This window comes from Gopherus flavomarginatus, chromosome 3, assembly GCF_025201925.1.
Source record: "Gopherus flavomarginatus isolate rGopFla2 chromosome 3, rGopFla2.mat.asm, whole genome shotgun sequence".
Taxonomy (NCBI): Eukaryota; Metazoa; Chordata; order Testudines; family Testudinidae; genus Gopherus; species Gopherus flavomarginatus.
The window spans coordinates 112,227,007-112,242,768 of record NC_066619.1 but is presented as its reverse complement, the minus strand read 5'-3'; the positions used below and the strand labels follow the sequence as shown (position 1 = coordinate 112,242,768).

Here is a 15,762-nt window from a genome sequence, read left to right as displayed (position 1 = left end):
TTAATCCATTCCAGAAAATAAGGTATCAGAATTCATTCCAGCAATTAAAATATCAGAACTAAATCTTGAGGAGTGGCAAGAACCCACAACTCCCCTAGAATTTGATGAGAATTGCAGATGTCTCATCTTTGGATTTGGCTCTAAATATGGGCCAAAGTGTAGTTTTCTTAAACCAATTGAAGCAATTCCTTAAATACAGTGGGGGCAGATCATCCAGTGTAAATTTAAGTAATGTAAGTGTGAAAGTCAATGATCCTATGACAATATATACCAGTTGAGAATCTCCGCCCCCTTCAAAAATCACCACGGAGGACAACATATTAGCTAACCTGGAAATGCATTTTCCATTGCCTTGTTACTAGTTAAGATTAATGACTACTTTATAATGTCAGTTAGATTCCTCTATGACCAAGAAAAACAAAACTGTTTCGATTCCAAAAGCTCTGCTTAAGAAAACAAGACTAGGGCTGCATAACACTGACATTTTTATTAGAATTCATTTGTAACAAATGGAACTTGTGTCAGCAAAGAACTGATTTTCATACAGACTTTCTTTCGCCACCAATGTAACGAAGTAAGAAAATAAAAAGCACGCCTTTCATTCTGTAAAACATTTACGCGTACTACTAATTAGAGGTAATTGTATTTTTTTTAACAAGCCATTTTACAAGGTAATTTTTTTTTAATTTTTCAGTCTATGCATCCAAAACGAGAGCAAAGAACACAACTTTTATTATCTTTGTAAAGACACTCCAAGCTTGAATGGCAAAGCCACGTAACAGATGGGGATGACGGGACTTGCAGCCTTCTGATATCTGCTGGAGTATCAGGGCACCCCAAACAAAAAAAAAACAATCAACCAACCAACAAAAACAAAAACAAAAAAATAAAGAAGAAAAATGAAAAAAAAAGGAAGGAAGGAAGAATAAAAGGAAAAAAAAGCTGTTGCATTTGTTGTTGTTGCAAAATCCCCCCCATTTTTACATGTTCTGTGTTATTTACATACACATAAGTGGATTTTCATAAGCAGTTTCTTACAGATGGGTTCAAGTAATAACATTATTGGGTGTAGAATCAATAGGGCAGTGCATAGTACAAAGGTATAGAAAGTGCAGATCTCCCTAGAGGGCCCTCCCTTCCCCCAGCCAGCCTCTCCATTGTCTAACCATGCAATCATTTTTAAAAAAAGAGCTAAAATAAAGTTCTGTACAAATCATTTTTATATATTTTGAGTTTTTTTTCCATTGTAACTAATTACAAAATTATACATAACTACACATACGTAGGTAAATAATAGCACCGTACTGGTTATGCTGATGAAACCAATTCTAAGCTTGGAAGATTATGGTAAATGCAGATAAAGATGCTTTTTAAATTAACTATAGAATGACTATACATTAGTGTACAGAAAGTGGAATGCACATCAATGATGCTAACAGAGTTATCTTTGGAAACAACTCCTGAACAGCAAGATTACTGGAATTTTTGTAGTCTCATTTGTCCTACAATACTTTCCCTCACTATTTATTTCTGATTTTTCCCCCTTTTTCTTTAGGATTTGCAAAAGTTTCATGGAGAGAAGACTCTGACCTGTTAACAGCTCTGGTGTGCAACAGCCCTCCCTAGTCTGTGCTTCTAAAATGGTGTGTATATCTGACTACATTTGGCTAAAAGAACATGACTGCACTACGTAATCTGGCACTTTAATAATTCTTCAAAAGATACAAATCAAAAAGAAGAAGAAGAAAAAAGAAACATAGTGCACATTCTTCTCTGGTTCTGATATAAGTTATAGAATTTCGTTCTTGAGGTAGCCTTCTATAATACTTTTTTTATTATTATTATATATATATTTATATTTGTTTTTTGTTTTGTTTTGTTTTGTTTTCTACAAAAGTGCTCAAATACAATGCTTGCTAGTGTTTGGTCTTTCACACATATCTTTCTACTAGTGATGGGAAATATGGAAGAAAAAATAAATCCTGTACGTTACAGCAACATAGCTGAACTATACGTATGGTTCTTATCTGACACCTGAAAGAAAGAGTTCCTTTGATTTTTGTGTGCTAACATGGAACAAGGCATGGTAGAGACCTGGGCCACTGTAAATGGCTTCATATAGAGTCTCAGAAAAAATTTAACATTGTTTAAAGAATTTTTTTCTCTCAAATGGAAATCTAAAGTCATTTTGAAGCATACTCTGAGGGCTAAATCCTGCTTGCCTTACCCATACTAACGGTCCCATTGTGACCAATAATTTGACTTCAGTGGGCCTACTGACGTGTACAATGAGCAGGATTTGGCCCAAAATGAAAGGAATGATGCATGAGTACAGCTAATAACAACTACTACTTACTACTAGTGCAGTCCTACATCTCTGCAATGGCAATACCGTAATCATCAACACTGTGGTTTATGAGAGCCAATTTGGAAGGAACCTTAAAGTAGTGGCCATGTCTGTTGTTGGAGTTATGAAAGGATAAAGGGCCCTGACTACCCAAGTGTTTTGGGCTTGCATTTATTAACATCCCATATTCGGTTAAAAACCAGGAATGCGTATTATTCAAAGTGTTTTTGTACATGTGCTAAAAAGATAATGCTTTAATTGAAAAGAGTAACAAAGATATGAATTAACTAATGTAAATACAGACATAACAAAACTTAAAGATATGCTATCAAAATAGGCATCAAATATAAGGCACTCTAAATGTGAAATAAAAATAAAAACCAGCATCTCTAAATAATGCTGTATGCCATAAAATATTTCTAATTTATTAACAGAGCAACATGAGTTTGGCTTTGCTCTGTTACACATCCTAAATGCAAATTTCATAGCACATACTATAGACAATATATGACTGAATATACTTTTAAACATCTTGATAGCTAGTATATTACAACATTCTCCCCTCCTAAAGGGATATGCACTGACCTTTTCCACATGCACACCTCCTATACTTAATAATATGGTTTGTTATTGCACTATAGTGTTACAAATATTGAACTTCACTGGAAGCCTCAACCACATAATGTGTGACTGTGTGTATATAAACAATCTTTTTTTTTTTTTTTGAGTCGGGGTGAGGGTCAAATATCACTGATGTGCATTCCTCATTTCCCTTCTTACCAAAAACCTATGGACTTTGGAAATGCAGAGATGTTCAAAAAGTACCATATGGGTTGAATGTAGTATTCTGGAAAACTTTCCCACCACTTCAATAAATCCAAGTCATGGAAGAACTGATGCATCTATATATATTTATGTGTGTATCTATCTATCTGTCCGTATATCTGTAGATATATCTAGAGATAGATATGGATAGAGAATTATAAAGAGAGCAGTGTGTGTGTGTTAGTAGCAGCTTTATACTTTGCGCCTCCCTGTTGATTCCAAAAGAAACCAAAAAAGCCCCACTTTGATTAACTGATTAAGAGTATTTCTTTTTAAAATAAAAACAAAATTAAACCAAACTGTAATATCTAAGAAGAATGTGGTACTGTAGATAAATATAGGACTGCACAAAAATGTGCAAATTTTCAAATTATTTAACATTTCTACAGCAAGATATTACAGATAACAGTTCTACAGCTTAAAAAAAATCTACAATTCTGAAACAAAAAATGAACAGTTATGCAACTTTTTTTTTAAATTCACTTCATCAAATGATAAACTCTTGTTTAAAAAAAGGGAAAAGTTTACACAGTTAAAAATGAAGCACAGGTCAGCAGTATCTTTACAATACTAAAAAACTAAATCAAGGACTTTCTTTTTAAACATTCCCCCATTTCCCCTAAAGTGTTATTATGAGCATTATGGTGGGAAGGGGTGATGTTGAAGCAAAGAGTCCATTTTGTTTTAAGAAGCCAGGTACCGGCCTTTTAACAAACATCTTGCACTGAATTGCAGTACTCTCAAGATTCATCTTTGCAACAATCGTGCAATCCTGAACAAGATGATGGTTCTTTGCAATAATTTCCTCTTCCCTTTAATTTCAACCAAAGTTGAATCCTTGAGGTATCTGTAAATGAGATCCTTCAGACGCCTCACCAGTCAGGATTCTTTTATTATATTTCTGGTTAGGTTATTAAACTGTGAATTCTTGGTCCACCTGGAATAGTTCTTGGGTTGTTTTGTGTGTGTGTGTGTGTGGTTTGTTTTTTTTTAATATTCCCACTAATTGGTCTTTAGCTAGGAGTTAAGAAGTACTTCTCAAGCACACTGTATGGCTCAGAAGAGGCTCTCTGGATCTTAAAGGGCCTGCAGTAAAAATCCAAGATGGGTCAGGGGGTTTTACGTTGCATAGTGATCAAAGCTGCCCAGATATTCCAGTGCGGCTCGATAGCCAAACTGGTATTGATCCTGGAAGAAAAAGAGAGAGAGAGAAAATATAAAAACCTCTTTGTTGTTTTTTCATTTAATCAGAGGCTCTGTGAATACACTATATCCCACAGAGGCCACAGCAGTTCAGTGATATCCTCCTGCTGACATCAACAGAACACACTGATTTGAGTTACAGTAAACAAAGATGAGTTGAGATGCTCATTGAATGCAATAACATTTTCCTTAGATGGAGCCTGCTTATTTGTGATGCGAATATATATTCATTTACTGAGCGTTTGTTGCTCTGAATGAGTACAAGAGGATTAGCAGAAAGCTTTTTGTCTAAGGGGAGTGCATTAAGATTTACCTTTTGCATTATTTCATAATGTTTGAGACTTGCTAATAAAATGTTCAAATAGCATCTCAGTGAATATGACTAATATGCTAAAACACCATATTCTGGTCTCAGTCCCTCCCAGCCCAGGTGTAGGGTGCTGCACACATAAACACAAGGTAAAACAGCCTGTCAGGAAGCACAGGGGGATCCAATCCTGCCTTGTTGTATAGTTACCAAATTATTACTGCCCAACGGCAGGAATTAGGGGCTCAGAGGGAAATGTGAAGTTAAGCACCTGATTAACACGGTGTAGCTTATACTTCAAGCTAAGTCTCCTTACATGACCTACATCCATTTTTATCTTCTGCACCTGAAAGTAAAGGTGTGGAAGTGCAGAGGGCTTGAGGTTTACTAACACTCAGTGTGAGTGCTACTCCTAGCACTTCATCTCATTTGCACACATAGCACAGTAGCAGCCTCTTTATGCTGGAGTGCAACAAACTTGCACACCTCACTTAATGTGAAAGAACAAAAGTTGTTTCTTTAAAACCTCCAAAATACTGAAGCCGCCTAGGGGACTCGTTCATGTGATGCTACAGTCTTGCAGCCCTAAGGATCTGGGTTTCATTTCACTCAGATCACAATTCAATAGCTTCCATTGGACCAGCAGTCCATATCATAACACACCCACTTCAGTTTATCTAATTTGCCATGATCATTAGTGGCTCCATCCTGCAGGGTATGAGTATTCTGGACATGATCCTGCAAAGTACTTAAGCACATGATTAACTTTAAGCATAGGCGTAGCCAAATTGACTTCAACAGGGACTTATCATGAGCTGGATGGGGACCTGAGTGCGCTGCATCTTGCAAGATTGAGCCCTAGACTTCTGTTCTGTTCTGGATGAAATTAACACAGTGCATGGAAGATTTCTACTTTCAGTCTGGAGTGGAAGCACATCATCCACAAGTAAGCTAAAGTAGAAAGAGGGAAAGTATATACATTGCACAGCCCAGCATTATATTTATGTGGACTCCACAGAAGCTTATTTTTCTATATGCTAGATTTGGTTATAGGAACCAATGGGACAGAAAGTAGATATTTTTCATTTTGCTTAAATGTACATTTTCTACAGCAATAAAGGTAATGGAAAATAAATGGAGTTTACTCTTCAATTCTGTCTCAGTGAGTTACTTGGCTAAGTAACTACTCTGACCAATTCAGAGGCAGCAGATGTAGTGACCCAAGCAGTGGAAGACACAATGAGGATGACTGGATGTGGAAGCTGCAGCATGTACATGATCCTGGAGGGGGTACCTGAAAAGAGTTTAATCTGCATGAAGTTCCTCCTGATAGAGCTGATGGAAGAAAAGATCTGAGGATTGGAGATGCAGGTGGAAACTCTGATCGAGTTTAGAAGGGAGTTCGAGCAGATGATGGAGCAAAGACATGATGAGGCCGAAGGGAAAAGCTCAGACTTGCAGATGGAAGCAGAACCAAAGAACTCTGAGGGGAGACTGCTGGGTGAGGAAAGTGGTCGGTGGAAGCATGTGACTAAGTGAACCAGGCAGAGGAAAAGACGGGCCAGTGAAGGAGCAATAGAGCTCAGGAACAGGTTTGCGGAGTTGGAAAATGAAGAAGGGGCACAGCAGGTGGTCGCTGAAGGTGAGAAGGCAAGGAAGAAGAGAAGAGCAGCTAGCCCTATAAGGAGAGGTGAAGTCAATGGAGATGACATCAAACATAAGCCTCAGGAGGATACGGGATGGATTGCAGAGGACTGCAAGGGTGAATAGGAATCGAGAGGACTTGCAGCCAGAGGGAACAGGGGATAGACCAGAGAATTGCACCGTCACCAGGAAAAGGCAGGATTACGTGATTGGGGACTCCTTACTGAGAAGAACAGACAGGCCTGTAACCAGACCTCATGCAGAGAACAGAAGGGTGTGCTGTCTGCCTGATGCTAAGATACAGGATGTGGACCTGAGGCTGAAGAGGTTCCTAACAGGAGCAGGAAAGAATCTGCTGATTGTCCTTCATGTGGGAACGAATGATACGGCTAGATTCTCGCTGGAACGTATCAAGGGAGACTATACCACGCTGGGGAAGACACTTAAGGAAATCGAGGCTCAGGTGATCTTCAGTGGGATTCTGCCTGTTCCTAGAAAAGGCCAACAAAGGTGTGACAAGATTATAGCGATCAACAGATGGGTCAGGCAGTGGTGCTATAAGGAGGGCTTTGGAATGTATGGCCACTGGGAGGAATTCATGGACAGAGGACTGTTCTCTTGGGATGGATTTCACCTGAGTAGGGAGGGAAATAGACTTCTAGGATGGGGGCTGGCACAACTGATTAAGAGAGCTTTAAACTATGAATTGTGGGGAGATGGTTGGGAGAAGTCCAGCTAATCTACACGCCAGATGTTAACATCAAGAGGGAAGAAAACAAAGCAAGAAAGGATACTGTCGTGGGTAGGAGAATGAACATATGGAGGAAGGGTACTGTAGATACAATTCTAATAGGTGATACTGGTGGTAGAATGTCTGGGAAAAGAATGTGAGTGAAGCCAAACAGCAAGAATTAAGATGTTTGCACACCAAGGCGAGGAGCCTAGGCAACAAAATGGAGGAACTAGAGTTTCTGGTGCAGGAAGTGAAACCGGATATTATAGGGATAACAGAAACATGGTGGAATAGTAGTCATGACTGTAGTACAGGTATTGAGGGTATGTGCTGTTTAGGAAAGACAGAAATAAAGGCAAAGGCAGTGGAGTAGCATTGTATATCAATGATGAGGTAGACTGTAAAGAAATAAGAAGGGATGGAATGGATAAGACAGAGTCTGTCTGGGCAAAAATCACATTGGGGAAGAAAGCTACTAGAGCCTCCCCTGAGATAGTGCTTGGGGTGTGCTACAGACCTCCAGGATCTGATCTGAATATGAATAGAGACATTTTTAATGTTTTTAATGAAGTAAATACTAATGGGAATTGTGTGGTCATGGGAGACTTCAACTTCTCAGACATAGACTGGAGGACAAGGGTTAGTAATAATAATACGGCTCAGATTTTCCTAGATGCGATAATTGATGGATTCCTTCACCAAGTAGTTGCTGAACCAACAAGAGGGGATGCGATTTTAGATTTGGTTTTGGTGAGTAGGGGACAACCTTGGTTCGAGTGATCATGAGCTAATTCATTTTAAACTAAATGGAAGGATAAACAAAATTAGATCTGTGGCTAGGTTTTTTATTTCAAAAGGGCTAACTTTAAAGAATTAAGGAAATTAGTAAGGGGATTGGATTGGACTGAAGAACATGGGGATCTAAAGGTGGAGGAAGCTTGGAATTACTTTAAGTCAAAGTTGCAGACACTATCAGAAGCCTGCATCCCAAGAAAGGGAAAAAAAATCATAGGCAGGAGTTGTAGACCAAGCTGGATGAGCAAGCATCTCAGAGAGGTGATTAGGAAAAAGCAGAAAGCCTACAAGGAATGGAAGATGGGAGTGGAAAGGAAAGCTACCTTATTGAGGTCAGAACATGTAGGGATAAAGTTAGAAAGGCCAAAAGCCATGTAGAGTTGGACCTTGCAAAGGGAATTAAAACCAACAGTAAAAGGTTCTATAACCATATAAATAAGAAGAAAACAAACAAAGAAGAAGTGGGACCGCTACACACTGAGGATGGAGTGGAGGTTAAGGATAATTTAGGCATGGCCCAATATCTAAACAAATACTTTGCCTCAGTCTTTAACGAGGCTAATGAGGAGCTTAGGGATAATGGTAGGATGACAAATAGGAATGAGGATATGGAGGTAGATATTACCACATCCGAGGTAGAAGCCAAACTTGAACAGCTTAATAGGATGAAATCAGGGTGCCCAGATAACCATCATCCAAGAATATTAAAAGAACTGGCACATGAAATTGCAAGCCCATTAGCAAGAATTTTTAATGAATCTGTAAACTCAGGGGTTGTACTGTATGACCGGAGAATTGCTAACATAGTTCCTATCTTTAAGAAAGGGGAAAAAAAGTGATCCGTGCAACTACAGGCTTGTCAGTTTGACATCTGTAGTATGCAAGGTCTTGGAAAAAATTTTGAAGGAAAAAGTAGTCAAGGACATTCAGATCAATGGTAATTGGGACAAAATACAACATGGTTTTACAAAAGGTAGATCGTGCCAAACCAATCTGATTTCCTTCCTTGAGAAGGTAACAGATTTTTTTAGACAAAGGAAATGCAGTGGATCTAATTTACCTCAATTTCAGTAAGGCATTTGATATGGTTCCACGCAGGGAATTATTAGCTAAATTGGAAAAGATGGGGATCAATATGAAAATTGAAAGATGGACAAGGAACAGGTTAAGGGGGAGACTACAACAGGTCATACTGAAAGGTGAACCGTCAGGCTGGAAGGACGTTACTAGTGGAGTTCCTCATGGATCGGGGACCAATCTTATTTAATCTTTTTATTATTGACCTTGGCCAAAAAGTGGGAATGCAGTAATAAAGTTTGAGAATGCCACAAAGCTGGGAGGTATTGTCAATACAGAGAAGGACCGGGATATCATACAGGAAGATCTGGATGACCTTGTAAACTGGAGTAACAGTGATAGGATGAAATTTAATAGTGAAAAGTGCAAGGTCATGCATTTAGGGATTAATAACAAGAACTATTGTTATAAGCTGGGGAGGCATCAGTTGGAAGTACAGAGGAGGAGAAGGACCTTGGAGTATTTGGTTGATCACAGGATGACTATGAGCAGCCAATGTGATATGGCCATGAAAAAAAGCTAATGTGGTCTTGGGATGCATCAGGCGAGGTATTTCCAGTAGAGATAAGGAGGCGTTAGTACCGTTATACAAGGCACTGGTGAGACCTCATCTGGAATACTGTGTGCAGTTCTGGTCTCCCATGTTTGAGGAGGATGAATTCAAACTGGAACAGGTTCAAAGAAGGACTACTAGGATGATCCAAAGAATGGAAAACCTGTCATATGAAAGGAGACCCAAAGAGGTTGGCTTATTTAGCCTAACCAAAAGAAAGCTGAGGGGGGATATTATTGCTCTCTATAAATATATCAGAGGAATAAATACCAGGGAGGGAGAGGAATTATTTAAGCTCAGTACCAGTGTTGACACAAGAACAAATGGATATAAACTGGCTATCAGGAAGGTTAGACTTGAAATTAGACAAAGGTTTCTAACCATCAGAGGAGTGAAGTTCTGGAACAGCCTTCCAAGGGGAGTAGTCGGGGCAAAAGACACATCTGGCTTCAAGACTAAGCTTGATAAGTTTATGGAGGGGATGGTATAATGGGATAGCCTAATTTTGGCAGTTAATTCGTCTTTGACTACTAGCGGTAAATATGCCCAATGGCTTGTGATGGGATGTTAGATGTGGTGGGATCTGAGTTACTACAGAGAATTCTTTCCTGCATGTCTGGCTGGTGAGTCTTGCCCACATGCTCAGGGTTTAGCTGATCGCCATATTTGGGGTCGGGAAGGAATTTTCCTCCAGGGCAGATTGGCAGAAGCCCTGGGGGTTTATTGCCTTCCTCTGCAGTGTGGGGAACGGGTCACTTGCTGGAAGATTCTCTGCACCTTGAAGTCTTTAAACCATGATTTGAGGATTTCAATGGCTTAGACAGAGGTTTGATACAGGAGTGGGTGGGTGAGATTCTGTGGCCTGCATTGTGCAAGAGGTCAGACTAGATGATCATAATGGTCCCTTCTGACCTTAAAATCTATGATTCTATGATTCTAAGAGTGTGTGCGCGTGCGTAAAACACTAAGAGTAGGGCCGTCTAATTTTTACTGAACAAATTTCATTTTCTTAGAGCAAAATGGCAAAGTGCAGGGATCAATATTAAATTTCAAATCATAAACATCAGCCACCCAAGGCTGTAGAAGGTTCTACAAATGCTTTTCCTCTCCCCTTCTCCCTCTTTTTATGGGTCTGATCTGTTGGCTTAGAACTGAGAGTGAAAGGCTCCAATTCATGACATTCAGCACCTTTTATCTTAAATAGTACTTAATTATATGATTAAAGTTAAGCATGTGCTTACATGTTCTTTATGAATTGGGATGATTCGTGAATCGGGCCAGGAACAGGCTGGCTGGCTGTGGCCAAGACCTCTCCCTCACCAGACTGCAGAACTTTCACTGACAGCGAGATCACTAATTTTATAGTGTCCCAGGGCAAAAAGTTGTAATCTAGGGTTTTTTCCCCCCACAGGGATGTAATGCTTTCATGCCAAACAGTCAAATTTGTGTTTATATGAAGTCTGGATAACCATAAAAACACTATAGCCTCAGTTTCAAGCCACGGGACACATTCTGCCCTCCAAATGAACAGAAGCCAACAGGGTGCACCCACAGGCCGAACTTTGATCCCTGATTATGAATATAGATTATTAGCATGAAGGAAAAATTCAAAATGATATGGGAAATGTTTCCATCTCAAGTTTCTTCTAGAAAATAGAGTCACACAAATATCTTTTTCAGTCACCACTAAAATGGACATTTTCCAGGCTGTGGTATTTCCTATCCACAGAATGGGAAATAGCCTAAATGCACATACATAGCTACAGTACTTAAGAAGGGAAAGTAAATTGTATACCTCCTATATACATTCCTGGCTGTGGAAACCTCACTCCCATCACCTCCCATTCCTAAACTTGCATCCACCCAGCCACCTACAATGCATATGTATGTTGTTCTTCTCACCTCTGTCTGTACCATGGCTGGCCGTTGTGTCCTTAACATTTTGACTGTCTGGAAGATATCTACAACACCTTCATATCTCATTCTTTCCAACACAATGCTCAGGGTTATGAATACTCCAGTCCTCCCAACACCTGCACTGTTGCAATAAAAAAGGAGTGTTAATTGACAGTTAAAATGTTGAAAGAATTGGCTGATTATTTAGCTGTGGTCATCTACATGGAAAAAGGCTCTATAAGCAAAACTTCTGTGTGGAAATTATACACATTGACAAAGTGACCATTCTCTGGCAAACTCAAATTTGTACTAATGTACTTCCAATGAAAGTTGGATAGTCAGGAAGCATTTTAAGTGATTTTGTTTGTGACCAAGAATGTACAGTGGTCAGTGTGTGGTAGGGGAAAATGAGAGGGTTCACTGGCCTGGCAATAGTCTAACTGGAAATGAAAAAAGAAATGGAAGCCAGAATTTAGGCTACCTCTCTGTCCTTATCTCAACTTGATTTGGTCCTGTTACATATGTTCTGAGACCCTTGAAATATGCAGGGGTAAGTTAGGGACAGAGCACCAGCCTTATATTTCAGTTTCTTTGTTTTTATCGTTTAATGGAGAACTTAACATAATTTTCAATATTCTCACACACAATGTAATATAAATACGATGTATGTGGAAAAAATATAGCTTGTTTCGAAGAGGAATATTACAATGTTTACTCTTCACGTGCAACAAATTTGAGAACTGAAACAAAAATGGATGTCTCTTTTAAACAAGTCTGATTGTTTCCAGACCTAGTATTTTTCGACTCCTTATTACTTTAAGACAACTATTTAGAACTTTCTAAACCAGCAAGAGGAGCGAATTAATTCATGCTGTTGTGTTCTTGAGAAGCAAGAAAGCATCTGGAGAGTTAGTTAATGAGGAAGACACTGAATAATATGAAAAATCTCCACATTTTCAGATCCTAATTAAGCAGCAAGTGTAACGCTTGGGTAAAGTCTGCAGAAAATGGATGGATTCATTTACTTTGGGCTGAAGCTGACAAGCATATTCAAACAGTGTGGCATCTTCTCACCAAACAATGTTTAGGATTTCTAAAGAGTCATAACAATGATGTAAGTACAAGTCCACAATACCTCTAGCAGCGTTTAAAGACCTAGCTCATACAATGTGTCTCAAGCAAAGTGGTGAGCTCAGTTCTGCTATGACAGTATATAAAAGGGCTAGCCATGTTATTCATAGGGTCCTCTGTTTAGTAAAAGTCACAGGGCCTTCGGCAGAGTTCCATAACCCAGATAGTTCCTCAGGGTTGGGAAGGATGCTTTTCATTAGGGGCATGCAGTAGAGTTTTAACAGTTAGAGAAGGGGCCCATAAGTGTTTTATCAGCTAGGAAGAAGCAGGGGGAGGAGTTTATCTTTAAAGGGTTGTGTGTGTTGGGATCGGCTGCAGGGTGGGTAAGGTCTTGGAAATCAGCTGAGAGAGGATGCTGACAAAGAAAGGGCCACATTAAAATCACAGGATCCTGCATGGCCACTGAGCTGGCACATACCTACGTCTGGTCCCAGTGTACGCTATTTCTACTGAGCCTTGGATTTTAGGAAAAGTCATTTGCTGACCTACCTACTTTTTAATTAACTGCCTAATGAGGTTAGAAAGTTTTAAATAGTAACACATTGATTTGTTTGTAAAATTCCTAGAGAAGGGAAAAACATCACTCAATGTCAGAGTGGTAGGTAAGTAAACCACAGAACAAATATATAGAAGAGAGAAAAATTACAGGGAACCAGGGAGCAGGAAGTTCAGAGAGTGAGGAATTTCCCTGGTCTCCCCCTTTACAAATAAATCCCTTGAAAACAGGTCAGAATACAGCTCATAAGCATTTTTTTTAAGAGGGCTGCAGGGGTGAGATTGAGCTATGCAGCAGTGAAGAGTTTGCAAAGAGGTGGGGTTGAGGTGGGTTTGAAATGCTCCAATTCATATGCACAAGATCTTGATTCTGAATGATTCTAATAATGACAACTTAGATGTCAGCAATGTTAACTATTTTGTTGCTGCTAAGGCATCCAAGAATGAAGAGGTATGATCTTACTGGGCCTGATCCTGTTCCCACTGAAGTCAATGGTGCAACTCCCATTGACTTACAATGGCGCAGGATCAAAGCCCTTAATGATCTTCATAATTTATTGTGAGTGGGGTCTCATTTCAACATCATGTGTGTGCAGAGCTTGGAAAGAACTTAAAAGGGGCCACCATTTGTTTTTTCATCTGAGCCCACACAAGGGGCCAAACATTGCCCACTACTCCCCTGGCACATAAATCCCTAAGTCACCTAGGGTGGGACAGGTCTAATCTTGGAGAGTCTGTGCAAGATAATTCATTACCCCCTATGCACCACAGAACTCTGCTCTGCAGTGCCTTTCTTCTTAGCAATATGTAGCGGGTATTTAGGGACACAGCAAAGGCGGGGTTTAGATGGTCCAGCAGATCCACTATTTAGGGAAATAGAGGTCCCAACTGCTACTAAAGTCCACCAGGGCAGTAGAGCAATTGTGCATCCAGTCTTAACTAAGGGCTGTTGCTGGATTTGGCAGGGCTAGGATATTTCCCTTTCCGTTCTTGTTTATATATACCCTCTACCAAACCTCTACTTGGCCTTTGCATGGGAGAAGAGGGCATTATTCAGCCCATAGAAAGAAACTTGCACCTGTATTAATTGCCCCCCCCCATTATATAAACAATACAATTTAAACTATCAAAAATACACTTTAATGTTGCAAAATTAATTTCTAAAATCCTAATGGAATTTATAGAAAGCAATTTATTAAGAGATCAAAGATAAATATATTATCTTTAGCCATCTGCTAGAGACTTTAGAATATTGTAACCAAAGCAAGTTGGCATAAAATAATAACCCCCCTCCCCAGATACATACACTCACTCAGGATTATTTCTATGGCCCTGATCCTGAAAGCTGCTGTCATCCTCAATTCACTTATAAAAGGAACTGAGGGTATTCAGCACCTCCTCAGAGGGTAAGCTCTACATTCTGAGCTTTTAACTTAGTCAAAAAACACTGACTTTACTGTGGACATAGTCTCTGAATGCGATGGTTACTATAACACTGGATTGTCTAATGTAGAAACCATTTTTCTTTGGCCTATTTTGATTATTATACCCAGCCTGCTACTCAAGGACATCTAGCACGTTTACTGGTAATAATCACCATCACCATAATGACCTCACTGCTAATTACTATTGAAAACTCTATAGTAGGGCATTTCCCACTGAATGCAGCATAGACCAGGGTTGTTTTTATCCTTTGGCAAAGATCATTTGTAAGGAAAAAATCATGTTTCCTCTTATTTCAGTGGCACCTTTAGTGTCAGAAAGGGATTACACCACAAAATAGTTTCAACATTACTGAAATATAGGGGATAAAAGGGATTTGCGTTAGATTGTTTTATCACAATTCTGATAGTTCATCTGGGAAGTCATTCCATTCATCTCTACACTTTCACACCAATTAGCTACCCTCTAAAGTCAACTTTGAAACTTAAAATATCTTCTTGATCAAGAAAAACAATCAATCTGCACTGAGGGTTTTTACTTACCTACAATGAACAGAGATCGGTCCATCCTGACCAAACTGCTCTTTTGTTTTATGAACTTGGCCTATGAAGTCAATAAATCCTTCTCCAGACTTTGGCACTCCTTGTTCTGGCCAGTCAGTGAACTGGAATTGCCTCACTGTTCGGGACTGGCCATCCTTTAATGAAAGACATACACAGTATACCACAAAAGAATGTGCCAGGAGTTGAAAGTCAGTCAGTCAGCAAACCAGAACAGCAATTTTGAAAAATGTACATTGGGAGGTTAAAAAATATGCAAAGAGCAAAGATGGCTAAGATCACATTTACTAAGATGCGTCCAATCACAATGCTGATGAGCTTGTGTTTTTCCTCTTGTTTTGCAGTTATTCCACATTGACATAAAAGGGCAATTTCATTAACCACGACAATGCTCAAATTACTCTCAGCATTGGCTAGAATATTGTCTGACATTTAGATCCTGGAAAAAGAGAGTTTGAGGACAAGGAAGTTGGGAGCTAGTTAATTGGTGGGATTTTTTTTTAATTAAATACTTGCGAGAAGTTCTGGATTTATAGCCCTCAAGATTCAAATCCTCTCTTTATTTGGGGAAGTTCTATGGCCTGTGTTAACAGGAAGTCAGATTAGATGATCACAATGGTCCTCTCTGTTCTCGGAATCTATGAAAACAGGTACAGGATGGCCAGCGGCAGTGCAAGCTTCCCCATGCTACCTGGCCAATATGCTTCAACATCTGCTTGGCTGGGCCATCTCTACAGGCATCTCTACAGAAGG

At 39.4% G+C, this 15,762-nt stretch overlaps 1 protein-coding gene across 45 annotated transcripts in view; it reads right to left on the bottom strand.

The window, feature by feature from the left end:
• Window positions 1-468: 468 nt before the first annotated feature.
• PTPRD (protein tyrosine phosphatase receptor type D) overlaps window positions 469-15,762 on the bottom strand; it is a 1,732,597-nt gene continuing 1,717,303 nt past the window's right edge. For all 45 annotated transcript variants that reach the window (XM_050942985.1, XM_050942995.1, XM_050942996.1 and 42 more), the window contains 3 exons: window positions 14,992-15,146; window positions 11,387-11,522; window positions 469-4,360 (listed from right to left, as the gene is read on the bottom strand). In XM_050942985.1, coding sequence (XP_050798942.1) covers window positions 4,292-4,360; window positions 11,387-11,522; window positions 14,992-15,146 — 360 coding nt within the window. In that variant the 3' untranslated portion in view covers window positions 469-4,291. The remainder of the gene's footprint in view (window positions 4,361-11,386; window positions 11,523-14,991; window positions 15,147-15,762) is intronic.